The following is a 26,103-nucleotide window of genomic DNA, read 5'->3' as shown; positions in this document are numbered from 1 at the left end:
AGAAACAGAGTGATTGCTCATGCGCATGCGCACAGTCTGCTACGGCTTTACTCGTCCTCCCCTTTACTTTCTTTGCGCGTTACGCCTTACTCGAGGGAGCGTTAAAGAGGCAAACCCAAGGGAGGAGGGGCTCGAGTCGACACACGGCAGGAGGGTGAAGGGTCATCTCGCATTCTTCTTCGCTGCTGCGGCTGCTGCAGCCTACACACGCTTACATTACGTAGCCACAGGTAGGAGAGCACGCTACTCGCTCAACAGCATACGACGCAGGAGACGCTGCGCGTGGCATTGCCGCTCCGCCAGCTTGACCCAGTCGTCCTTGCGATGCACGTACTGCTCCACACAGCACCTCGACATGACTTTGTATGCGATGAAGCGCCTCTGCGTTGGCGTCAGGTCTGCGTGCGTGCCATTCTCGCCACCTTCGTTGTCTGCTGTTGCGGAAGCGACTGATGGCGCCGCCTCCGCGCTCGCAGACGGTGTAGGAGTTGAGCCACTGCTCTGCGTGCGCATCTCCTGATAAAGCGGCACCAGCGACTTCACCAGTGCCTCCTTTACCGGCATGGAAGCCGCCTCGTACAAGACCTCCAGCATGAAGGCGGCGTACCTGTCGTAGATGAGCGTGCCGAGGGACGACTGCAGGCGGCGGAAGAGACGCATCAGCGGCCTCTTCGACTCCGCAGCAGCAGCAGCAGCCGTTGCATCGCTGACGTGAGCCGCTTTATCACCTTCTGCGTAGGCCGCCGTCGACTTGGGCACGGCGAGGGCGGCCACCTTGATGTACTGCTGCATGAAGAGGCTGCCCTTCTGGTGGCACATCACGGCAAGTAGATCGTCGCGCAGCAGCTTGTCTAGTGAGTACTGCAACATCGTCGATGCCGTCGGGTGTAGATGGAGGAGAAAGCGCGCCAGCTCGTATCCTCTGTCACCCAGCGCCCCGTCCACGAGAAGATACTGTGCCGCCCCCTTCACGACCCGCTGCCTCGCCAAACCGCACACCGACGTGCACACCGCCTTCTGGAAGGTGATGGGCACGGGCGAGTAGCGCACATGGTGGACGGCATCCTTGCGCAGCGTCTTGAGAACATCGGCGGGCAGCACTGTGCCGTGGTGACTCACCTCCCCAGTCGTGGGGTCTGCTGCATCGCCGGCAGCCGCCAGCCCTGGGGACGCGAAAGGCTTCAGCGTGAAACTCTCAAACGCGCATCGCTTCACCAACTGCACGAGCACCGGCGCCAGCGCTGGCACGTCGAACAAGAGCGCTAGCCGCGGCTCCAGCACGCGCCTCCAAAGCCACTGGAGGTGGGTGGCGGTCGGCGCGTACAGGACGAGGTCTTGCAGAACGTAGCTCGTCTGAGCGACAAGGTCGCTGCCGGGTTTCAGGAGGTTGCTCACCTCGACAGTGACCGCTCCGGCTGCACGTGACCAGCAGCAGGACGTGTCCCCGCCCGGTACCGACGCCGCCTCGGAGCTGCCGTCACTTTCCTCTGTCGACGCACTCGCACGCACGGCGGCGGCGTCGCCCTCGACCACGACCGCGGTCGGCGGCGGCACCTGCAGGTAGCTCTGGAAGACGTGGCAGCCGAGTGTGTCTACGAGCAAGTGGTGCAAGAGCGGCCTTCCCTTGTAGGACAGCTGCTCAATGCGTTGACGTACGCAACGGTCCACAACGCTGCCCTCGTCACTCACGCGCAAGAGGCTCTGCACGACAAGGCTCGTCGCCGGCGCCTGTACCGCCGCCATCCACGCCTCTGCCGGGCTCGCCGTCCGGTACTCGCGGCCGTAGCCCTCCTCCAGCGCCTTGATGACGGCCTCTGCCAGTGTACCGAGAATGCATGGGAAAGCGACCGGGTGGACAGGCAGCGGCGCCTGCCTGATAGAGTGTCCACCAAGCATGAGAACCACCGAGCGCAGGGCACGGCCGCCGATGTCGTGAACGATGAGGTCTTCGGCGTTCTCGCACATTTCCTCTGCCATGGATCTCAGCAGCGTGGCAGAGCTCGGGACACCACTGCCGGTGTGCATGCCGACGCCGCCCTCGGTGAGCTCAGCCTCCAGGCCTTCCGGGTTCGTGGCCGCGAGCGCGCTGAGACCCTGCGACAGGCTTGCCAGTAGCGTTTCCAGCGTGTAGCTCGCGACAGGGGAGATAAGCAGCTCACAAATGTGGCCGAGGAAGACGTAAAGAAGGGACTTGACGTGCAGCAGCAGCGCGTTGGCCAGAGCCAGCTCCACGACGCGGCACGCCGTGCCATTCCGGAGGATGTAGAACGACGAGTCCGCCTTTAGCAGCTTCAGCAGTTCCGAGAAGAAGCCGTCCACGATGGAGGCGAGGGCACCAGCATCACCGCCGCCGCTGCCCTGCTCCTCCAGCGCACGTTGAACAGACTTGAAGTACGCCAGCGTGCGGTCCCGCTCTTTCTTCTCCGCGCGCTCCTGGCGCCGTCGCTCCAGCTTCTGTGCCGGAGAGAGCTCACTAAAACGCACGAAGGCTTCGTCACTGTCGCCCTCGCGTGGGCGCTTGCCCCAGTGCGCACTCGGCGGCATCACTCTGCTTGACGCGTGTGTGGTTGACTGCGGCGGGAGAGGGTCTGCCGCACCTCCTGTTGTGCGGTATTCCTTTCCTCTGCTACAGCGGCAGAGCGGGGGGGGGATGAAGTGGGGAGGACAAGGAGGGGGAGGGAGAGAGGGCATTGGTGGTGATGGTGGTGCAAGTTGACCGACTGCGGTGCACATGCAGTTGCGGTCGGGGCTGGCGGGGTGGCGGAGTGAGGTTGGCTGAGGGGGACATAGTGGCTGCACGCCCCCTTGTGGGTAGGACTGAAGCACCCTCATAGGAAAGGTGGCTAGTGGGCCGGGGACTACACATGCATCCTCACGCAGCTGAGGGGTTCTTTAGCTGCTGTTCAGCTCCTTTCTTCTTACGTGCTACGTAGCTGTCGACAGTGAGAGAGAGGCACGCACACGTACACACGCGCGGAGGAGGCGAAGAAAAGAGGGAGAGGAACACGTCAGCGGTGCGCCCACATGTGCGTGTGCGTGTGTGTGTGTGCCTCGAGAGCGCCCCCCACCTACCACCTTCACGAGGCCTCAATAAAGGCGCCTTGCAGAACAGAGTTGTGTGCCACTCGGAGATCCACCGGCACAGGCACAGGCCAACGACTATCACGATCGTCGCCACAAAGACGCGCCACACAGGTGCCACAAAGCAGAAGAGGACGCACGGACTGATAGTGGAAGAGGGGGAGGGGAGGGAGCCTGCACACACACACACACACACACACAGATTTCTCTCAGCGGAGCCTCATAAGCGGAGGAGCCCATCGCCATCTATCCACGCCCAGCCACCCACGCATGTGCGCACACGTGGCCATGCACAAGAACGTGGTATCCAGAGCACCATGTAGCGGTGTTGGTGATGGCGTAAGAGGGAAAGCGAGGACGAGGCGGAGTGCGCGCGTGTCGGAAGCGGCGGGTGTTTGCATACCATACTGATGAATAAGGAAGAGAGAGGAGAAGGCGGAGGGCAGGAGAGCTGCGATGCACGCAAGAACGCAAGCACGCATGGCGGGCTTACGCGCGCGCACTCACATGCAGAGCATACGTGTGCACACCGCTGCTTGCCACTCCGCCGACCGTTTCGTTCGGCCACGTTGCCCCCGCCATCGATGGGAGCGTGCCAGTGTCTAAAGCTGTATTTCTGAGCGCTTCTACGTCTCCTCCAAGGCACACGCTCGTGCTTAGCGCGCCACGTTGCCTTGCGTGACGCACGAGTGAGTCAGCAGAGAGCGTTCCTCTCACAAGCACCACCAGCTCCTCGCTCCTCGCCACGGTGCATACGCCCTTTTCGTCGGCAGCGTCAGAGGAGCACTTGCACTCCGCGGTCGCGGAGGGCGCGGCATACCGCACCGTCTTGCAGGCGGCGCACCGACTCGGTAGAGTCCACACACCCCGCTAGGTTCACGGACTGAAGGGAGGACACCGTGACGAGTTGGCACAACAGCTCCTCGAGCAGTGCCACTTTGGACACGCGATTGTGGTGCAGGGCAAGGTGGCGTAGCGACGTGAGCTGACTCACCGCCGCTGCCAGTGACTCCCAACCAAGCGACTCGACGGCGCAGCCAGACAGTAGCAGCGTGTGCAACCTAGACATGGACTTGAGCACACCGCCGTCTCTTCCAGCAGTCCCGTCGCACATCATCGATACGCCTAGGTCGCCGAGTCCGGTGAAGGACAGGTCCAACACGGAGAGGCTGGGCGTGCGCCACAGCAGCTTGATCAGTGCGTCAAGCGCTGGCACAGTGGCGAAGAGAGGGTTGGCAGCCAGCCGCAACTCCTCCAGCGCAGCCCCAGTGAAGTGGGTGACGAGCTGCACAAGCTGCGCGTCCGCCATGGCGCTGTCGCTCAAGTCCAGCACCCGCAGCTGCGAGCACATGGAAAGCGCTTCGCCAAGCACCTCTAGCGGCGGAGCGATCGGCGCCGCCGCCTCGGTGAACTCTTCCGTTCCCTTGTAGCGCTGGCGGCCCTCCTGCCGATCACGCCGCTCGAGCTCGTAGGAGGTGGGCACCTTCACACTGCTGCCGTGGCCCTTCATGTAGGCTGGGTCGTAGGCGAAGAGGCCAGCCGTTTCCCTCCCGTTCTCGCTGCCTTCCACTCTGCTCGACGACGCCGAAGACAGTGTCTGCGGTGACTGCCACCGCAAGTCGTTGCCCACCAGCCGCAACGACTGCAGCTTGCTCCAGTGGGGAAGCGCGCGGCTGAGGGTGTGGACGCTTGCACAGGTTAGCCGGCACCGCGAGAGATCCATATCTGTGAGTGAGGGCCAGCACCGCGCGTGCTTGGTGAGCGCCGCGACTCCTTCGTCGCCGAACTTGTTGAGGCACAGAACCCATGCTTGCAGCCCTGGGGCGTGCCGCAGGGCCGCTGCCATGCTCTCGAGAGAGGCGGGTTGAAGGTGGCAGTTACGCGTCTGAAGGAGTCGCAGTCGCGTGCACTGCATCAGACACATTGCCATGACGAAGGCGGCCCGACACGACAGGCGGGCGCCTGACACGCTGAAAGACTCCAGCAACGGCGCCTTGTTTCTCGCGTGCTGCTCGTGTTGATCGTGTAGGAGCGTTACGACGGCCTCGCTCACCTCGCACTGCGCCAAGCCCAGATGCTGCAGCAGCCACCACCCACCGACGCCATCCTGCACGTCCCTCAACAAGCATTGCACGGCGTCCTCCTCGAGCTGCGTGTGGCCGACATCGAGGGAGGAGAGACGGGTTAGGTGGCGCAGCTGCCGGGAAGCAACGAGCTCGTGAGCGTGCCGCACTCCAGTCAAGTCCAGTACGGCGAGCGATGCGTGAACGCTGTCGAACGATGCCCAAAGCCGTTGACGAGCCCGGTAACTGCTAGGGGTGAGGTCAGCATGACAAAACGCCACCCGAGCCCACGGCGCTGCTGCCACGAGCTCCGCCAAGGCACTTACCATGACGTCGTCCCACAGCCGCGGCACGACGTGGTGCTGTGGTTGCGCGTGCAAGCCCACGGTGAAGACGCCGGGCGCACTTGTGTCGCGCGACCGGACGCTGAGTGACGTCCAGTGAGACTGACCAGCTCTGCGCCGCTGATGCGCGGCCAGCTCCCGCAGCAGCGACGCCACCTCGTGCCCACCCGTGCCTTCCATGCCCTCCTGCCGGCTGCGCACGGCTGCCACGTCCACCACGAGTTCCAATGACTCTAGGGAGGCGAGAAGGGGAGTGTTTTGGCATAGCTGCATCACCGTTATGGCCGCCTCTGGTGTGGGCAGTGTAACGCTGAGCGCCGTCACAGACGGCGCCTCACTGGCACTCAATACGGTGGCGAGGGTGGCGGCCACGCGGCCCATGAGTTGCGCCCGCGATTGAGGGGAGTGGCACCCGACGGTGAAGCAGCGCTCGAGCAACGCACTGAAGTCGACACTCCAGACTGGCGACGTTGCTGCCTGCTGTCGCACCTGAACCAGCAGCCCCTCCACCGACGCCTGTGGCGCGCTCATGACGGCATCCAGCGACCACAGCCGCCAGCACGAGGAGGGCGCTGATGGCCAGGGGCCCCAGCAGCGGCGCAAGCACCGCATGGCGGAGGATGTGTGACCGCTGTGTCGTTGCTACCTCCGTGGCGCACACGTCGGTGCTACCTGCGGAAACACAGCCACAAACGAATGCACTGAGACGCGAGCGAGTGCGCGTAGCGTGGTGAGGTGCCAGGCAGAGAGAAGCGGAGTGGAGTGAAAGGGTTGAGGTGACGGCGACTCATAGGGTGCGTCGGAAGAGAGAGGATGGGTGGGGCGATGGCAAGAGATGCCAGCCTCACATCGAGCTCCCCATGCGCCGCGCGCGACAGCCGCCCACGGCGTGTGCTGCACCATCGTCCACGGGCCGCTGACGAGGGTGGAGGTGAGGATCAGACTCGTCAAGCAGGATGGGGAGGGCCACGTGGCGCCCCTCTCCATATAGGGCGCATGGCGTGCCATGTGGTGCGAAGAGAAGTGTGCACATGGATGCATGTGCTTGTGCGGCGTACGCACGTGGAGTGGGGAGGAGAAGAGTGCAGCGGTGCTGCGGAAGCGATGCGGAACGCTCCTGCCAGCCCCCCTCCCTGTCGGCGTCATTTCACCACGCTTCTCCCTTGCCTTCCATTTCGCCTGCTCACACTTCCCACAGGTACGGGTGCTCAAGCGCCTCGGAGACGGTGTAGCGGGCGTTAGGATTAGGCCGCAGCAAGTTGCGCACCAGATCGCACGCCTGAGGATCTTCGATGGCCGCCATGGCCGGGTGCTGCGCCAGGTGGGACTCCACATCGCCGCACAGAAGTCGGAAGAGGGCCTCATCGCCGTCGTCGCTGTCGAACGGAAAGCAGCCGGTGAGAAGAGCGAAGAGCACGACGCCACAGGCCCAGGCGTCGACGCCCTCGCCCTGATAGGGGTGACCCTGCACCAGCTCCGGCGCGGCGTAGTGCTTCGACCCGCAGCACAGCCGCAGAGGCGCATGTGATGAAGACGCCTTGTCCTCCGGCGCATCCAACGCCCCTTCTCTGTCTCCCGTCGCCACACTCGGTGGTGGCAACACCGCACACAGCCCGAAGCTACCGAGTCGAAGATGTTGCTCCTCGTCGATGAAGAGGGTTTCGAGCTTGATGTTTCGGTGCACGAGTCCACAGGTGCGGTGCAGGTACTGCACGGCGGAGAGCAACTCTCGCATGAAGCGTTTAACGGTGCTGATGGGCAGGCCGGTGCTGCTGCGAGGCGGCGCTTCGCCTTTCGCCGCCCCCGTCTCCGAGGCGATGGGGCCCTCCTTGGCGAGTGACACCATCAGCTCGTAGAGGTCGCCGCCGGCGCAATACTTCTCGACAACAAACAAATCTGTCTTGGAGGCGAAGGGGGAGCCCAGTGGCAGCAGATGCGGATGCACAACCAGACGCGCTGCCAGGCACTCCCGCTCAAGCGCGAATCTGCATTCCTCATCGCGGCGCAGATACTCCAGGGCGTAGACGCGAATGATGACCTTCGCCTGGTCGTTATCCTGCTGCTCCGGATGTTGCTGCTGGCGCACATCGCGGGCGATGAAGGTGTCATGTGAAAGGGCACTACGGCGGTGCTCGAGAAAAGCGTACCCGTTAAGAGGCGGGGGGATGTGGTGGCTCGCCGCTGGAATGGCGGCGTTGTCGACGCTTGGGTGCCGCACCGGGGAGGACGACAACGAGGCGGTCATGTGACGTGTGGTGGGGGCGGGGAGGGAGACGCAAGTATTGGTCTAGATACGCGGGAAACGAGCGTATGTATGTGTCTATGAGTGCCACAATGCAGGAGCTGGGCGGTGGCGTCCGTGTCGGTAGCCAAGAGACGCGGTCGTCCGTCCTTCGCTGCTGGTGTCGGGGGAATGTGTACTGGGGAGTTACCCCAAAACAGCGAGAGTGAGAGGATGTGAAAGGGGGAGGGCGTCAGACATGGTCGGAAGGCGGGTAGGGGGCGGTTGATCACACAGCACATGGTAAGTGGCCGCTCTGGCACACCAGGCGGCGGGAGGGGGACGGGGAGGCAAATGCCACCACTGCCTCCGCGTATTATCACTTCTCCCTCCCCCACTCTCCATCTCGGCCGTACATCGCGCAGATGCTCAGCGATCTTCTTCTTCGTCTTCTCTTGTCCCTGTGTGGGAGAGACGCACGCGCCTCATCACACTCTGTGAGCACAACCACAAGAGCATCGGTCGCAAGGATCAACCGCGGCCGGGTGGGTGGGCGACCACCCGGGCGCCCCTTCCCACGTGCACCTGCACAGATACACCCCCGTACACACAGCACCAGCCCCCCCCCCTCGTAGCCGACGTATTCGCAGATACGCTGGCGCACATGTCTGCAGGAAAGAGCGGTGGGTGCAGGACAGGAGGATGGGGAAGCGAGGTGGAGAAGCGGGACGGCCACGGTCCACTAGCTTAACGCGGCCGATAGACGTTCTTGCGACGTGTACCGACAACGAAGTCGGCGGCGCTGTCCTTCATATCGAGCAGCGACACGTGGCGCGGCTGCATCTCCACGACCCTCTGCATGAGCTGCGCCTCCTCCCGCTCAGTTGCCAAGTCGTCTTGCGACTCCTTACCGTCACCACCGGCGGCGGCGGCGTAGCTCTTCGCCAGCTCTTCCATTCGTCGCTGATAGAAACGGCGTGTGAGGGGCATAACGTAGCTATCCTTCTCCAGAAGCAGCTGCCACACCGCCTTCATGTGTTCCAGCCGCGTGGCAGCGTCCGCCACCATCGAGGCGGCCATCAGCGCCTCCTGAAGCGCAATGGGAGACATGTTACATTGTTGCTGCTTCCATTTCTTTAAGGTGGGCCACGCCTCTGCTGGCGCGTGGTGGCGCAGCAGGCGAATGCATGCGGCTCGCAAGAAGTCATCCATTTCCGTCACGTCGAGGTGCTGGTCCATGAGCGCCTTGGCCTCCATGGCGCGCGGAGAGAAGATGCAGCAGAGCAAGAAGCCGCGCCACTCTACCGCCGTCCACTCAATGGCACGTGCACGCGAGAGCTCGAAGAGTCCAAAGGCCTGTGCCGACCAGTCCGCATTCTGGGGCAGCTCCCGCGACTCCTCCAACTCTCCTTTCTGCACGCGCGCCTTGCGCAGCGCCGGACACTGCCGCTGATGCGGCGGCGTCTGCAGCCAGCAGTACACGCTGACGTTCCGATGATTGTAGGGCTCACCGCAGTGAGGGCACGGCAGGCCGCCGCCAGAACGACTGTAGAAGAAGAGGAGACGGCTCACGTCCGGCGTGGCCAGCACACACTGAGGGGGAAGCACCCGCCATCGCAGCAGCAGCTCCGGCACCTGCGGAGAGTTGAAGGCACATGCCATCTGCATCAGCTTTGCCGTCGTGCTCTCCGCCACGCTCACGCCGTAGCTCTCCGCATCCTCCATCACGGCGATCATCTTCTCCACGTTGTCGGTGGCGAAGTAGTAGTCCGCGAGGCGGTACATGAAGCTGAACGGAGGGCGGGACGGAATGTCCTGCCGCATCTGCTCCAGCAACTCTTCCATCACGGCGTCGCACTGCAGCACGCACTCATCAAAGTCGACGCACCGCTCGTTAGTCACGATCCACTCTACCACAATACCGTCACGCTTCGCGAAATCCTCCGGGAAGGAGGCGCGGTACAAGTTCTGCCGGTCCAAGTAGCTGACGATCATCGTCAGTAAAAACACGATGCGGGTGTAGAGGACGTGGTCAAAGACAAGTCGGTCCTCGAGGCACCACTGCATCAGCTCCTTGATGTGCGTCGTGCCCTCCGTGACGAGGCTGGGCGATCGCCCGCGGTGAAGGAACTCGCGCGACAGCCACTGCCGTATTGTCGTGAAACCCTCCGCCGCGTACGTGCGGGTGAGCATGAAGCCCAGGCGCCGGAAGCGGGCGACGCAGTCGAACCACTCGTGCATGCAGCTCGCGTGCGGTGCTACGGCCGTCAGCGTCTGCAGCACCGCAACACGGTAGCCGTGGCCGTTGAGCAGGTCAAAGCAGAGGTGGTGCGTGTAGACGATCCTCTCGAGCACCATCCGCACCTCGCGAGCGTTCTTTGCGCTCTTGATCATTGCCTGGATTTCCTCCGTGGAGCTGACAGGCGCGATGGAGCGCAGCGTCTCGAGTGCTTCCATGTCTTGCTTGAGGTGAGGGACAACCGCGTTGCCGTCGTCGCCTTGCGCTGGTACCTCTGCCGATGCGCTCGTCGTCGTGCAGTAGCGTGAAGTAGTGAGCATGCTAGAAGACACCAGCAACGATGGAGTAGCGGCGGCTGACGCCATGGCTAGCGTGGTGGTTGCCCATCGGCCGCCTCGGTGCCCCCATGCGCACCCCACGTATCGCTGCATCCCTCTTCCTGACACGGAGCAGCCGCACAAAACAAGAATTAGCGATCGCGGCTGCCTTGACCATATACGGCAACCGGCAGCAATACGTGCCGGCACACGCATCAACTACGATAAAGGCAGAGCTCCCCACACGCACGCGCCCTTCTTCTTCGCTGTCGTATTGAAGCGTTGATGGCTGCAGTCGCTTCGTTCGCAAGGCGCGATTTCTCAGACGCTTGGAGGTTGGTGGGGGAATGGGTGGAGAGAGGGGAGTGCGGCGCAGCGGTGCCCGGTAAATGGCGCGAGCAGGGGGCGGGGGAGCAGAGAAGAATGTGCGTGGGTGTGAGAGAGACGCACAGGTGGAGGGGTATGTGAGGGGTAAAGGGAGGGCATCAAGCGCTCGCACCGGTTCATCACGTGTGCCTCCGCATGATGGCGCGTTGCCCGCTCTCCTCGCCCTGTCGGGTTCACATCTCCCTCTGTCGTTCCCCTCCCATTCTACAAAAGGGGGTGGGTCGGGGGAGGGGGAGAGACGACGGAGAGGGGGCATGGGCGATGTATTTCTGCTTTGGCAGCGGATAGGCCGGAGACACACACATACATAAAAGGGAGTAGGACAGAAGCAACGACACACGCACACACACACACACGAACATGCGTGCACGGCTTACTGGAGGATGCCGAGCACGCAGATGCTCATTCGCAGAGCGTGGAGGGACTACATAAACAAAAGAAGAAGGAATAAAAACGCACAGCGAAAGGTGAGACACAGACAGCCGAAGAGACGTACACGCACACGCACACGGTGGCATACTGAAGGTATAGTAGTCGAGGTGCAAGGCGATGAGCGGAGGAGGAGACGCGACACATGCACAGACCCTTCTCTATCCATGCCCGAGGAGACTCAAGCCGCTTAACACAGCAAGGAGAGAAAGGGAGATGCAGGTATCGCTAGCGAACTTGGGTAGGCCATCCCCCTCGCCCCACATCTCGCCTGCCACATCATTCTTGGCGCCCCTTCCTTCTACCATCCATCGGAGTGAGCGCGCGTGTGTGCGCGTGCATATCAAACTAGAACAGAAAAGCGAGGTGGAGAGGAATGGCATACACGTAACCGCTTCCGCAGCAGAGACTGCAGCACACGTCTTCGCAACATATATAGACATGCAGCACAGCACAGCACAGCATTGCACAAGACCGTGTTGTTGGCACGAAGAGGCACACACCCGGACACATACTCGTGTCCAGGTGCACGTCCTGGTTACCCTCTCACTTCACTCGCGTACACACTCGGCATGCGCTACAGGCTCCTATCAGACAAAACAAAAAAAAAACAGTGAATAAAAATGAAAATGCCAGAGCACATACACAAGCGCACGCACGTGAGCCACAGGAGAAGAGGCAGCAGCACGCGCACGCCTACTAGCGATACTCGTGATGGGTGCGAAAATCGAAGACGTCACCCTTGCAACTGCTCGATGCTTTCTTCGCCAGCAGCGCCATTTCTCCGCCATCTAACGTAAGGTCGAACGCCCCGCTACCCGGCCCGCCACAGGCCACCCATCGCGTGGCGCGCAGCAGCGGTGCAAACGCGCTACCGAACTGCGCCGACTCAGTCATCGAAGAGCACGGCCTCCCTGCCGCGCACACTACTCACCCTCCGGCTCCACAAGTCGCCTCACCGCCGCTCCCATTGTGGTGATCGCCACACCTGGCGCATCCCTCGGGGTGGCTCAGGCTTCCCCACACAAGTAAGCCGTGTGAGGGTCGGGGGCGAGAGACGCTCGAGTCTCGCTGGCACTCTGCCCATCACATGGATGGCACAAGCGCGTTTGCTGATGCAGGTCGATCCAGGACAATGCCATCCAGAGTCTCACCCCTGACAGTGGCAGCGCATCGCTCCGACTTTCCTACGTCGTAGGCGCTTGGCGCTGACACCAGCAGAGGTGGCTCTGCATCTGGCAGGAATAGGGGTGCCCCTCGTCATCACGACTGCCATTGCAGCAGAAATTGGTTTTACGTGTCCATATTCGACCACGAACACGCCAACAAGTATACACGCACTCACAGCCACATTTCGCCTGCCCTCTGCTGCACCACGGCTACACCCTGGTCGTCTAGGACAAGCCACCCGTTGCTGAATCGGATCATGCGCCTAATGGGCTCTTCTTGCCCTTCATCGCATGCGTACGGCGTTCAGGGTCGTGCTCCAGGGCGGAAGCGGTGGCGTCTGCCGTGCGGTCAACAGTGGGCGGTGGTGGTCGAGGTGAATGCCGGATGGCCTCAAGGAGGAAGTTGGCCGGCCGCAGCTCACGGCGCTCTCTGAAACCCGGTGCACTTACCTGTATGCCATGCTTCTCCCTCTCGGTCGCCTCCAGCCGCGGCATTCCATAGCCTGCCGTGGCAACTCTGCGCATTGGAATGGGAAGGGCGGGGCACCAAACGAATAGTAAAGGCGGAGCAAACACATCCATCTGCACATGTGGTGAGACGAAGCCAACGCCAGCGATGCGGAGGCCGAAGCCGCAACAAAGATGGCGGCGAAGGACGGAGGGTATGGGGCCTCGCCACCCTCCCCATGGCCTCCGTCCTTCGCCGTCCTTCACCCTCACAAACGCGCACACACACTGAAACGCTAAGAAGAAGAAAGAAGGTGTGCGTGTGTGTGTGTGAAAGGAGTAGTAGACACGCAGACAGAGCCCTGTTTACATGCTCAACTACATGAAGAGATACAAGGCATACGCGAAGCAGGGCAGTAGCATGGTCTGCCCCGCGATCTAGCCTCTAATACACTACACGGCCACCGCTGCACCCAGTCACATGGGATATATTCGAAGAAGAATGCCGTGGATGGAGCGGGTGTTGAAGGGGATGAAGAGAAAACAGCGCTCACGCAACCACGCTCCACGCATACAAGAGTGCATTCATGGGCAGCACGGAGGTGGCGTGCGCCTTGTCGTTTGACCATCGCCTGCCTTTATACGGTGAAGAGAGCCAATTGCAGAAGGCCCGCAGCGGAGGTGCGCTTGCTAGGGTCCTTGTCCAGGCAGGCGCGCACAAACTCCGCATCCAGCACGTCGAGATCGTCGGGTATATTCGGCTGCGCGATGCCGCTACCGATCTGGTACACAAGCGCAGCGGCACCCAAGGCAAGCTGCTCGGGCGAGTACGGCAGCCGGCCAGTGATCATGTGCAAGAACATGATGCCGCAGCTCCAAATGTCGCTCTCCTTCTCCGGGCTGCCGCGCGCTGCCTCTGGGGCGAGGTAGACGGGGGTGCCACACACCTCTCCCTTCGACTCTTTGCGCGCCAGCTCCTGCAGCCACGCGGAGGCGCCAAAGTCGGAAATCTTGCAGTTGCCTGCAAAACTGAGCAGCACATTCTGCGGCTTCATGTCGCGATGGATGACGCCCATTGAGTGCAGCTTGCTCAGTCCACGCAGGACGTCGCGCATGAAGACACGAGCGGTGGAGCTGGGGATGGTGCGAAAGGCGGCGATCATGTTCTGCAGCGACCCTGCCAGCATACACTCCATGAAAATCACAATGGTGTCTCCCTCAAACGCGTAGGAGAGCAGCTGCACCACGTGCGTGTCGTTGACCCGCTGCAGTATGAGCACCTCCGCCTCTATCACCTCCATCCCCGACTCGTCACTCGGCAGCGGCAGGAATTTGATGGCGACTAGCCGCCCCGAGTGGGCATCCATTCCAAGGTACACGCAGCCAAAGGAGCCCTTGCCCAGGATACGTGTACTTCGCAGGTACGTCGTCCCGTTCTTGGCCTTGATCGTCGCCGGCAGTGTTTCGTTGCTTACGCAGAAGCCGCGCATACCGCCCGTCCCCTGAAAGGAGAGGCCAGCGGATTGAATGATAGAGCAGCTCGCGCCGTCTGCTTGCGCGGAGCTGTTGATGGAGTCGGTGTGCGTGGCGGCGCTCTGCAGCAGGGCAGCAGAGGCGGTGACGAGGTCGGGGGTGCCCGCCACCGCCACAGGCGGGAGATTCGTGGCGCTGTGCGTCACGGCCGGGTGCCTCGACGGAAAGGGCATGCCGTGTGGAGACGACACCTCAGGGCTCGTCCACTCCGGTCCATTGCGGCCCTTGGCTTCCTCGCATGCAATCGGTGTCGCTGCCGACGCGGCCACCAACGGTGGCCCTGCAATGAAACAAGGCGGCGCCACCGTTACCACCGGTGCCGGCCGTAGAGGTGGGAGGCTCATCTCTGCAGCATTTTCTTGAGGGTCGACGTAGCGGGGCTTCGCTGGCATGGCTGCCGACAGTGACTCGGAGAGGTCTCCGCTGACCTCCAACAACATCCCGGCACTCATAGGCATCGGCAATGGCGTGGACCGCATTGGCAGGGAGGCGTGCAGGCTGTCTTGTGTGGGGGTGGCAGCGTTGTCTAAGGTGGGAGAGCCGCTTTGGCGCGTCGTCCGTTGCGGCGACACTAGTCGGCGCATGTTTGCCTGCAGCTCCTGCTTGAAGTCGCGGATGCAGTCCATGTCGTTGCGCAGCACCGGCACTCCCTGGTACACTAGACCTCTGTTCATGTTGTGGGCCGTCAAGCTTTCAGTCTGCGATGTCGTCAAATGCGGGTCGTTGCGCAGCCCTGCCTGCGCGATGGCCTCGTAGTTGACCCACACCGGGAAGGCGCGGTGGTAGGGACGCGGGAGAGCGGCGGGCTGGGCGGAGTAGAAGAGACACAAGCGCTCCAGCCGACGCAGCAGATGCACGTTGCGACTGCTGATGTGTGTGCGGAGTTTCTGAATGCTCTGCAGCGCCTTGCTGAACTCGTGGTTGCGGAACTGGGCAAAGGCGCGCGCGTAGTCTATAGAAAACTCCGCCTGTGTGGGTGCCTGCAGGTGCGTATCGTTCAGTGATCTCTCTGGCGTGCGGCTGCCGCTCAGCTCGAAGAGCAGCAGCGGGTGGGCCGAATTGGGGAGCTGGATGACGTCGACGATGTTGCAATCGTACAAGCCCGAGAGCGCCTGCTTGACCGGCTCAGTGACGAGAACGTTGAGGGTTTTGACGGCAGCAGCCAGCTCTGCCACAGCTAGCGCCTCACGCGGACCGTCGCCGAACGCTGTCACGAAGGCCGTCTTCGAGTACTCGACCGTGCCACACACGAGTGTGCCCTGGTGCAGCACCATGCCGACATACAGGCCGTCGCTCCGGTATGGTGCAAAGGCGTTGGCAATCTCCTGCGCGCACACTGCCGCACACTCCGCATGGTTCGGGCAGCCTTCAAATGCGTTCCATACGGCTCCCAGGCAGTCACCAGAGCAGTGAAACAACGCTCCCTTGTGCCGCCGAATGCGGTGCAACAGGACTCGCATGAGGCGGCGGTGCTGGTGAGCTGCTCCGGAATAGTTGATCAGGTAGGCCAGCTCGACACTCGGGATGCGGATGCACAAAACAGTGGTCTCGTACTCGCGGCGAATGCTCATGATGTCGTTGCTGCTCTGAGTGGTCATGGCGGTGGCGGCGGCCATCGTGGACGCCTCCTGCATCGCCACCGTGTCCTCCAGCTCGCCGTAGGCCTTCACGTTGAGAGGGACGTCACGTGGCAATCCAACCCCACGCGGCGCTGGTGCCGCTCTTCCGCAGGGCACCACCACCTCGTATGAGGTGGTGGGCAGCTGCGGTCGCGGCGCGTAAACGGGCGAGACCTCTGCGAAAGTCGCACCGTCAGAGATCCTCGCCCCCACCCCGTTTTCGGACGCTGCGTGATCCGCTTCATCCTTGTCGTGCGTCACAGAGAAGTGCCAGAGAAAGCGCTTGTCGGAGGGTGGCAGGACGGTGTTCACACCAACCAGCGGCGACTCTGCCTCGTTGTCGGAGTCCGTGTCGTGTTCCAGCATTGTGTCTTCCTTTAAGTCCGCCTCTTCCAGAAAGTTGAATTTGCGGCGCCGCATGTAGAGCTGCTTCGCGTGGTTGCGCAAGACATGGTCCGGCACGTATTTCTTGTTAAGGCGGAAGCACAGACTCAGAATGTAAATCGACCGCGCAATCGACGTGAGGTCGCCGAGCCACAGGCGATACGTCCAGCGCACAATCTTTCGCTGCCACGGCGTCGCCATCTCGTTTGACCCGACGGCTCGCATGAGCTGGTAACGGAGGTAGTTCACCGGTACGGTGATGCTGAGGTACACGAGGAACATGATAACACTAAAGATCACCACCGCCATGACGCTCAGCGCTCCCACGATTGCCACAGTGGTGTGAATAGACTCGAGATGGGCCATTGTGTAGTCGACGAGGAACCAAACGTTTGTCGGATTGTCGAGAGTGCACTTTTCGCCTTCAGCGCTCATGCACTTCACGCCACAGAGATTCGCCTTCGACAGCTGGCCCCACGTCCGCTTGTACTCGAAACGGGGGGTCGGGATGGTGCGTGTCTTGGTCTCTGGCCAGTCTGCAGCTCTGATGGACTGTTTCACAATCCCCGACGCGTTCACAGGCATCAGCACGATGTGCCAAACATACGGTGAGTCCGTGTGGCATAATGACTCAAAGGCGGCCGTCAGCGCTGCCGCGCTGGGCGACGTGGGTGTGTTCGTGTAGGAGCGCGCCTCTTTCGTTAGGGTGTGAAAGAGCATCGTTAGTTGCGTCGAGTTCCATCGCGGAAGAAAGAAAGCTGTCATGACGGACTGCAGGGTGGCGGTGCTGTAGTCGGCCATGTCGTTGTTCATGAGGGTGCGGCCCAGTGTTTCCTTCTCTGTCATGACTACATAGGTCTCAACACCGCCGCTGCTGGCGTAGAAGGTGCGGTAGGCGAGCGCCAACTTGCCGTAGTCGACGATGCGCATAAAAGCGATGCCCGGCAATACCGTTTTGGGGAGCTCGGCCAGCATGTCAACGGTGTCGTTCCACTTGCAAGATGTCTTCCACTGCAGCTCGCCGGCCTTGTCGTACATGGCGAACGCGATGGGGGCACGGTAGAGGCTGGAGCAGATGATGTCCCGCACGATGATGTGGGTGATAGAGTCAGGGGAGAAACCCGTGATTTTCGCTTCGCGCATCACCTCGAAAAGCTTCTCCAGAGCGTACTGCTGCATGTCCACGCTGTTGAGCAAGGATGCCGCCTGGGCCTGTACCGCTTCCGTGGCAGATCGCGTCAGCATGCGGCTTGTTTCGTAGGTGATCTGCACTAGCACCAGCACGAAGAGGACGATGACCATCACAATCAACATGTACAGAAGCCATGTCAGTCGCAGACCACGAATCTTGGAGGCATCCCGGAGCACGAGGTCCATCTCGATGCCTTGGTCAGAGCTGTCGCCGCTTTCCTCCGACTCATCAGCGAGCGACATCGATGATGCCGTTTGTGAGGGGGCCGGGGAGGTGAAGGTAGAACCGCACCGCTGCTGCCGCTCCGGCGAGGGCGCAGCGCTAGAGGCACCCCGCGCAATCACAGTTGTCAGGTCGGGGTGCAACTCGAAGCTTCCGCTACTGCGGTTGAACTCCCCCGAGCATGGGATCACGCCGTCTGGCTCCCCGCCTCTGGTGAGGTCAGCCTCCATCGACAAGCTGCATATATTCTTGCGCCTGATGCTCGTGAAGAGGCTTACAGGCGACTTCTTGCGCATCGCCTCGATGGGCTCGAGGCTGCTGAAGGTTGGAATGAACGATGGAAGTCTTCTACTGGTCCCTCGCCTGCTTGAGCCGCCGGCGGACTTTGGCAAGATGCCAGCCTGCAGCAGCGCCACTGCCGACTGACGTGCGTTGTCCTCTTCGATCGAGAGCGGCGTGCACTCCTCTATTTCGAGGCTAAACGCGGTCTCAGAGGGGCGGTATATCGCCGTTTCAGGAGAGCCGCCTCCAGTGCCGTCTGCTAGACTCGAAAATGTCGCGCAGTGCTCGCTGGAAATGACGGGGAGCTCAATGCGAAGAGTGTCCTTGAAGCAGTAAAGGCCCGAAGCAGCGTTTGCGCCGTGCACCATCTCTTTCTCGCCGGCGCTCGGCGACAACGCCGTGAAGGCCGACTCGACATCCACGTCGCGGGACATCGTCTTCTCCATTCCTCTTTGCATTCCTGTGCTTGCGTGCTCCTGCGCAGGGGTACCACCTGCGCGAAAGGCGGCTGTATGTGTGCCTAAGGGGGCGCACAATCGCATAGAAGCGTGTGCGTGCCCACGTGCGCCTCTTTGAGGTGCTGGATGCGCGATGAGCCTGCGAGGGAGAGGGAGGAAAGATTCGGGGCGGGGATGTGGGCAAGGCAATGTTGGCAGCGACACGCGCTAGCACACGCTGGATACGCAGAGAAACACGCACGGGCAGAAGAAGTGAGAGGCACCAGGAGGTAGGGTGCAACGGGTCTACAATAGGGGAAGGGACTAGCGAGGTGAAACACCCCCCTACACACCTAAAGAGGTGCTGGGAAAACTGCAGCAGGAGATCGGGAGCGAGGGAGGTGGAGTCTAAGACGACGGAAAGCTTTCAGCAGATTCTGTCGTGTTTATTGCGATCGCGACACTGCAGAGCGGAGGAAACGGAGAGCCGGTGGAGTGGAAAATGGAGTGTGAAGCCCACCAAAGGCGCCAGACACAAAACGATAGCACACGCAAGCGCAAGCGAACACGGGAGGCGGGACGGGAAAGCGAGAGAGCGAAGCGGGAGGAGCCGATGGGGGGATCGAGCAAAGGGAGACTTTGGAGTGGCACAAGCGGGTTGAAAAACGCGCGCACGCACAGACAGGGGGAGGGAGGTGACTAGCGTAGACGGCCGGGGGCACAGACACCTACGCGCAACACCGAAACAAAAGCTCAAACGAAAAAGGGAACCCGAAGGAGGGAAAAGGCGAAGGGCAGATGGCGCTGTGGAGCGGGTGAAGGGGATGTATACCCCCCCTGCAGTCTGTGTGTGTGTGTGTGTGATAACGTGCTTATGTGTTTCGTTATGTACAAGAGGGGTGGAGGGAGGTGAGTGGGAGGGGGGGCGTTCACACAATCTGAGGCAATCACGGACACACTTCAACAAAATGTGAATGAGCACTGGAGAGAGTGTGGGAGAGGGGCTTAGATAGGAAAGGAAAACGTTGATGAGGGAAGGAGACGCTAGCGAACACATAAACACAGACAGACACAGAAGAGTAGATACGCACGAGGTAAGCGAAAATACGAGGTGAGCGCGGCGGAGGACAAGGGAAGAGGGGCAATGGAGTGATGAGAGGAAGGGAGCGGCAGTTGCAATCAGCGAGTGGCAAAACAAACAAGCACGCTCGCGGGCGAGGGTGGAAAAGGATGCGGAGGCCTGTCGGTGCGTGAGGAAAGGAGAAGAGAATAGCACAACAAAAGGCAAAAAGGAAAATTAGCACAGTCGAATGAAGACTATCCAGTCAGTGTCCCTACTATGATGTACGCATGTACGAGTACTGGTGAGTATGTGTGCGTGGCCCCACCAGTCTGTGAGGCGGTGAGCAATCCAGGGGGGTAGGGAGATATCACGACGATCGTGTCTTCCACAAACGACTTCGACGGCGACAAGAGATGTGTCTACTTCGGAAACAACCTCTCAAACACCACCGCCTCCGAACACTCAAGCCAACTCGCGCACACAAAGAGCTGTGCTGCAGTGATGGAGGACAGGGGGTGATGGGAGTGGGGTAGAGGAGAAAAGAAGCGCCTCTACAAATCGGCGTACTCCCCTTCCACCCGAAACTGAGTGATAATGCGCTGCCACGTCGTGCGAGTCGAAGAAGGGAAAAATTGAGAGAGCGAGGAGGGGGGTTGCGAGAGAGAGACAGGTGAAGGTGTAAGACGGATAAATGCAAGATGTTGAAGGGGAGGGAAGCCGCCGGACATGCGCGTGACAGCACGTGTATAGAGCAGAAGAACGAGAACAGAGGTATAGCCGCCGGCTTGAGCGCATTGTAGCCCTCGCAGCAGACAGTCGGCAGTACCGCAGATGCGCACACGCACATCGCCGCCACTTCTCTCTTTCCCACCTTTACGTATTTCAGCAGTACCTCTTCGGCGGCGGAGTGGGATGGGAGGGGGAATGGAGAGGTTAGCAAGCGTGCTTATATTGCCACTTGTGCATTTCATCCTCTTTTAGTACGGAAACACCCTCCGCAAAGGACACACAAACGCTTCAGTGAAACACAGGCATGAAGACTTCGGTTGCGGCGCCATCGCGCTCATCCCACCTCCTCTCACATTTGCCATCGCAGCGTGCGGAGGCGCCGCCTAGAGAGAGCGGAGCAAAAGCGAAGGGAGGGGGGAGAGGCCGGCTCAGGCGCGGGGGCCCATGCGCTACTTCTTCGGCTTCTTCGGCTTTGCGCGGAAGCGACGGGGCGTCTTTTTGTCGACCTTCCAAGTCGCCCCGTGCGACTCCTTTTTCTTTTCGGAACTGCTGCTGCTGCCGTAGCTGCGAGCGGTTCCCGAGGATGAAGCAGGCGTCACCGCTGCTGCCGAGGGCGGGAAGTTGCGCCGCAGGTAGTCGTTCAGGCTGTTCTGGAGGGCCGTGAAAGTGCGGTAGCTCTTCATGTTATCCACTAGGTCCGGCACCTGCGTCAACACCCGCTTCGCCTCCTTCACCAGGTTCGCCTGGAAGTCCGTCGGCGACATCGGCGTGTTGCTCGCCACTCTCTTCTCCTGCTGCAAGACCAAGGAGCGCGTTGTGATGGCGACTCGGTGTGCCTTGGTCGCTTCTGTCACGTAGTTCAAGAAGTTGGAGATAAAAGATGAGAGCACGTAGTCCGCGTCCGACACGTTCGGCGGCAGCGCCCACTCTTTCGCGCTACCCGGCTTTGCGATGCGGTCAAGCTTTTTCTCAAAAGCGGAGGTGAAGCCGATGTCGACGATGGAGGGGAACGTGGCTCGGGAGGTGTCCACCAGCATGCGCCCTACCGGGGTGGTCTCGCACCGTCCCTTCTTGACTGTGATATAGTTGCGTGCGAGTAGCGTCTTAACGATCATCGGGTACGTGCTCGGCCGCCCCACGCCGTTGTTCTTGAGCTGCTCGATCAAACCACCCTCCGAGAACGGCAGCGGTGGGCTTGGTCGGTTCTCCGCGACTTGCGCCGACTCCAGCTGCATGCTGCCTTTCTTGACTCCTGTTCCGCCTCCGCGCTGGGTAGCAAAGTCCATGATCGCCTTGAACTCGTCGTCGGAGATGCTCGGCACAACGACGCCGCCGTCTTCCACTGCCTCCATATCCTGATCTGTCTCTGTCACTGGCGTCGCTGTGCCTTTGCTACCGCGGAAGGCAGCTGACCAGCCCGGTTCCACGACGTGCTTGCCCTGCAGCTCAAACTCCACCTCCTCGCCGTTGGCAGCCTTGCACGCCACCAGCACCACAATCCGCTCCGTCTTCATCGGGATCATGTGAACCGCCATCGTGTTGCGGCGCACCAGGTCGTAAATGTGCTTCATCGGCGCGGATACAGCACCAAGCTCCTCGACGGTAGTGTCAATGTTGGTGGGCCGGATCGCTTCATGCGCGTCCTCAACGTTGGCGTCCGCCGCTTCCTTCTGTGCAGTTGAGCGACGCGAGCCTGACTTGGACGGACCATCCTGCTCCTGCAGAAGGCGCTTACCGTGCTCTCTGCGCACAGCCGCGTAGATGGAGGGCAGAATCGACTCGTCGATGCGGGTGCTGTCCGTGCGCGGGTAGGTGATGTAGCCCATCTGGAACAGGTCCTGTAGGCATAAGCTGACCATATCGCTGGAGTAGTGCAGCTGCCGGTTCGCCCTGGCGATGAGCGTGGCCATCGTAAACGGCTTCGGTGGGGGCGTCACGGTCTCCTGCGGCTTTGCGCCGGGCGAAACGCTAAAGTGGGTGGCCAAGTTCAGCGCCCACTGCTCGCACCGCTGCTTGACAGTCGCCTCGTCGCTCCAGTCCACCGGCGCGGCGCCGCCCTTGTGCGCCGGCGTCACCTTCACCACCTGGGAGAAGCGGCGGTTGTGCTTGGAGGTGAAATAGCACACTGCCTGAATCTCGAACGTGGAGGCGTGAGAGTCGAGGTATGACTTGATCTTGTCCTCCCGGTCCTTTATTAGGATGAGCGCTGGTGTTTGCACTCGCCCGATGGAGCGCATCTGCGGGTTGGCGTAGCGTACCACCGAGCTCCCAAGAAAGCCAAAGATGCGGTCCATTGCGTGCCGCGCCTCTGCAGCGTTGGCGAGGTTGTAGTCAAACGCCTCGTGCCGCTCCTCCATGGCGCGGCGGATTCCCTCGGCGGTGATGCTGTGCATGTACGCGCGCGTGAAAGGGACGTTGAGCTGTGGGAACATGCTTCGAATCAGGTTCTGCGCGTGCACCGCGATCAGCTCTCCCTCACGATCGGGATCAGTCGCGACGATAATCTCCGTCAGGTTATCCGCCTTCTCCTCGATGTAGTGCGATACCGTGTCCTGGATGCGGCGCCCAGGGATCAGCTCCCACTCAAGCGAGAAGCTGACGAGTAGGCCGTTGGAAGGGAAGTCCGCGGATGTGACTCTCGAAGCGGGGCTGGACGACTGCGGAGACCACGTCAGCTCCTTCAGAGACATGAAGTGCCCTGTCGTGGCCATAGCAATCGCTTTCTCCGCGCCAGTACTGATAGCACGGAGCTTGCTATTGTTGAACGACCAGTCCGGTATTACCTTTGGGTCGCTCAGGAGCCCCTCCACCTTTATGACCTTGTTGGGTGACTCGACAATCACCAACTTCTCCAACGCACGCACGCTGCGGCGCAACATAGCTGCTGTGCAGAAGAAATGACGGTTGACAATGAAGGGGGTGAAAAGATGCGAGCAGGGGCGGGGCTTCGATAGATTTGTATGCGTCTATGTATGTGTGCTGCGAATGCATGTCTATGTACAGGACCTACCCGATGGTGGCGCGGCGGTCGAGAGAGAAACGGCGACACGTATGCCGCGCTGCTGTTGGGCCGTAGACCTGCTTCTTTTTTGTGTCTATCTATAGATTTGTGGTCTGTTCGCCAATGCTGCTGCTGCTGCCGCTGCCGCCACTGTCCATCTTCACCGTTGCACCACACACGCATGAGAAGGCGAAGCGAAGCAAACAAACAAAACATACAGCCAAGAGAACAGCGAGAAGGGGGGGAAGAGGAGGGAGGGGGAGAGAAGGTTCGTGCAGGTGGGCGAATGACGAGGAGGTAGCTGGAGACAGCCATCACTCATATACTCTGATGTAAGAGGAGCAGGGGTGACGTCGTTGGAGGCGCTGATGCGATGCTGTAGCACCAGCCCCTACGACAACAGCAGTGGGTCACATAACGGTACTGCGCTGCTGGCCGAATTCCGCTCTCCGCGTCACAGGCTCAACGCCAGGTAGTGTTCAGCCTTCTTCACTCTCTCTTTCGCAGCGGTGGAATGCACACCATCCGTGGGTAGTGCGTGTGTGCGTGAGTTCGTGCACATCTGCCGTGTGTCCTGCCTCCCTATCTCGAGCTGTTTGTGGGAAGGGGCAGGTCGTGCCGCCACGCTTTTGGGCGCGACATGACAAAAAACACATCGGGTCCGCGTCCCGCAACATTAGGGAAAGGCCGTAGTCCAGTATGTACATCTCTACAAGCGGGTGCTTGTGCATGCATCCCTGCCCGTCGATCACATATTGCATCTCTGTGTATGTGTCTGTGTCCGCGGGGGTAGAGAAGATGCGGCCAAACACAGCGGCCTCATCTGTCTCATCTCCACTCATCATCACCCCGCCCCTCTTTTTCGCTCCCTCCCCACCACACGCCCGATGTGGACGCCGAAGGGCCGTATTGGCTTCGTGGCCACTCACCCACACGCAGCAAGCGCACAGGATAGGGAGGCCATACAAGACAGTACAACAGCATTATAGGTCGCAGGAGGCACGTAGCCGAAGAGAGAACAAAAAAGTAGGTCGTTTACATGTCACGGCAGGCGGCGAAACGGGGGCACGGGAGGGAGAGGTGAAGGGAGCGGAGAGGCAGCATCGTAGCGCACAGTTACCAAGACACTCACCTCTCTTTCCGTACCTGCAGCGCATACCCCCCCCCGGCCGCACGTCCCTGTGCGCCTTCTCTTCGGATGTTGGCGTAGCACACGCTTAGCAAAAGCAAGGTGGCGCTAGACGTACGGCAGCCGCGGCTTCTCGGCCTCAAAGAGATCAATGGGGTGATCGGCAAAGACGAAGAGTTTGAAGTCCCCGTCGTGCTGCGGCTCGCTGGTGCACGGCACGAGGAGGTACGGCTGATCAGGCAGCAGCTCCGTTACCAGGTACGCCTCCGCCGCGGTTCCCGCATTCACGCTTGCCACCTCTGAAAGGTCCTTGTCGTACTTGACGATGCTCAGTTCGATGGTGGTGCATCGCTCCTTGAACTCTATTGGGGGCGGCAGAAACGCCTTCTTCTGACCATACCGCCGCACCTTGGGGTGCTCGCGGTCGCGGGGGTACTGCAAGAGGAGGACGACAACTTTGGTACTTCGAATTACCGAGAGGCCGTAGAAGGGGTTGTTGATCCAATTCGCGAAGTGGGTGCGGCTTCCACCGGCGGTGGTACCAAGCTCCCAACTTCCTTCCTTCCACAACACCTTCGTCCACTCCACCACTGGTTGCACCTCCACGGTGGCTGCCGAGTAGACGCTCACCTCTACCTCGGCCTCCTTGTACGGTTGGTCTGCGTGGACCAACAGCACCAGCGCCCCTTGCCCGGCTGAAAGGTTCACCTCTGTGGCCAGAGTAGCCTCTCCGCCGGCCCTTTCCGATGACCGCGCAACGATGTCCGCCTCTGCGTAAACGAGAAGGCGGCGGTAGCCGCCGCTCACGGTGCGACTGGACCGCATCAGCACCATGCCCACCTTCACGCGTGGGTCGGCGGAGCGGAGACGCCGGGCAGATATGAAAAGACGGCCCTCGCGCTCCACGGGGAACGTGAGCGCCATCTGAGTGTTGAAACGCCACGACGGAAATGCGAGACTGCCGCCGGCGTTGCCTTTCTCAGCGCTGATCGACACGTTCTGCCGCACCCTATGCCAGTCAAGTCGTGGGTCAATCGGTCGAAGCTGCACTGAACGATTGGCAGTCACCTCCACACTAAAGTCCTCGGCTCCGCCGGAGGAGTACGGCACCACCACATATGGCATTCCACGCCTTTCCTTCATGCCGGCCAGACGCACCACGCACGTCGGCACCCCCCCTACCGTATCTGCAGCGGCGCTCGCCACAACTGTGGGGGGCTCAAAGGTAAGAAAGCTGCTACACCGCTGCGTGTTGTGGACGGTGAAGCCGCGCACGCCGGATGTCGGATGAGCCGTGCGCAGCGTTATTGTCACCTCCATCGCTTCCACGGGAGAGAGAAAGAACTGCGGGTTGTTGCGCCAGAGCGGCGAGTCAGGGGCACCGACATTTGAGTCCCATTGCCCTGCCACGGTGGTGATGGCGTTGGGGGTGACGTGCGCGATGCTTACCGTGGCGGGGCCGCTGCAGCTCGCCGAGATGCAGTAGAGCGCGTCGGTGTCGCAAGTGTGCTCGCGGAACGGCATAACAGTAATGCGCTGCGAGCAGAGCGCCTCGGCGGTGAGTTGTAGCATGCAGTAGGCGTCGCGCTGCCGGTTCGGGGTGACGAGCTGCAACAGCTGCTTGTCTGTGATGCGGCAGACGCGCCGGCAGTTGTCTTCCGTCGCTAGCACAGCAAAGCCGATCGCCGTTTTGAGCGTGGCAGTGGCGTGCTTGTCGCGTGTGATATCGAGGCGAGGATCGCGGCGGTGCACTCCAACATGCACCTCGATTGGCGCCGTGTCCGCCACCGTTGCAGATGTTCTCGTCACCGTAAG

General features: G+C 61.1%; 7 protein-coding genes across 7 annotated transcripts; all 7 read right to left on the bottom strand.

The window, feature by feature from the left end:
- Positions 1 to 243: 243 nt before the first annotated feature.
- LINJ_21_0230 (conserved hypothetical protein) lies at positions 244 to 2,544 on the bottom strand (the record flags this gene model as incomplete). Its single annotated transcript, XM_001465291.1, has 1 exon — positions 244 to 2,544. The coding sequence occupies one exon, from the start codon at positions 2,542 to 2,544 to the stop codon at positions 244 to 246; it is 2,301 nt and encodes a 766-aa protein (XP_001465328.1).
- Positions 2,545 to 3,856: 1,312 nt separating this feature from the next.
- On the bottom strand, positions 3,857 to 6,100 carry LINJ_21_0220 (conserved hypothetical protein; the record flags this gene model as incomplete). The annotated part of the gene is made up of 1 exon (XM_001465290.1): positions 3,857 to 6,100. One exon carries the CDS (start codon positions 6,098 to 6,100, stop codon positions 3,857 to 3,859), a length of 2,244 nt encoding a protein of 747 aa, XP_001465327.1.
- A 571-nt stretch (positions 6,101 to 6,671) lies between these two features.
- LINJ_21_0210 (serine/threonine-protein kinase-like protein) lies at positions 6,672 to 7,733 on the bottom strand (the record flags this gene model as incomplete). Its single annotated transcript, XM_001465289.1, has 1 exon — positions 6,672 to 7,733. The coding sequence occupies one exon, from the start codon at positions 7,731 to 7,733 to the stop codon at positions 6,672 to 6,674; it is 1,062 nt and encodes a 353-aa protein (XP_001465326.1).
- Positions 7,734 to 8,456: 723 nt separating this feature from the next.
- Positions 8,457 to 10,481, bottom strand: LINJ_21_0200 (conserved hypothetical protein; the record flags this gene model as incomplete). The annotated part of the gene is made up of 1 exon (XM_001465450.2): positions 8,457 to 10,481. The coding sequence occupies one exon, from the start codon at positions 10,479 to 10,481 to the stop codon at positions 8,457 to 8,459; it is 2,025 nt and encodes a 674-aa protein (XP_001465487.2).
- Positions 10,482 to 13,335: 2,854 nt separating this feature from the next.
- LINJ_21_0190 (putative protein kinase) lies at positions 13,336 to 18,471 on the bottom strand (the record flags this gene model as incomplete). Its single annotated transcript, XM_001465287.1, has 1 exon — positions 13,336 to 18,471. The coding sequence occupies one exon, from the start codon at positions 18,469 to 18,471 to the stop codon at positions 13,336 to 13,338; it is 5,136 nt and encodes a 1,711-aa protein (XP_001465324.1).
- Positions 18,472 to 20,607: 2,136 nt separating this feature from the next.
- On the bottom strand, positions 20,608 to 23,037 carry LINJ_21_0180 (DNA topoisomerase 1A; the record flags this gene model as incomplete). The annotated part of the gene is made up of 1 exon (XM_001465286.1): positions 20,608 to 23,037. One exon carries the CDS (start codon positions 23,035 to 23,037, stop codon positions 20,608 to 20,610), a length of 2,430 nt encoding a protein of 809 aa, XP_001465323.1.
- A 1,359-nt stretch (positions 23,038 to 24,396) lies between these two features.
- Positions 24,397 to 25,812, bottom strand: LINJ_21_0170 (putative calpain; the record flags this gene model as incomplete). Its single annotated transcript, XM_001465285.1, has 1 exon — positions 24,397 to 25,812. One exon carries the CDS (start codon positions 25,810 to 25,812, stop codon positions 24,397 to 24,399), a length of 1,416 nt encoding a protein of 471 aa, XP_001465322.1.
- Positions 25,813 to 26,103: the final 291 nt, after the last annotated feature.

This window comes from Leishmania infantum, chromosome 21 (assembly GCF_000002875.2).
Source record: "Leishmania infantum JPCM5 genome chromosome 21".
In the NCBI taxonomy this organism is placed as follows: Eukaryota; Euglenozoa; class Kinetoplastea; order Trypanosomatida; family Trypanosomatidae; genus Leishmania; species Leishmania infantum.
This window is presented reverse-complemented; position numbering and strand designations above follow the sequence as displayed.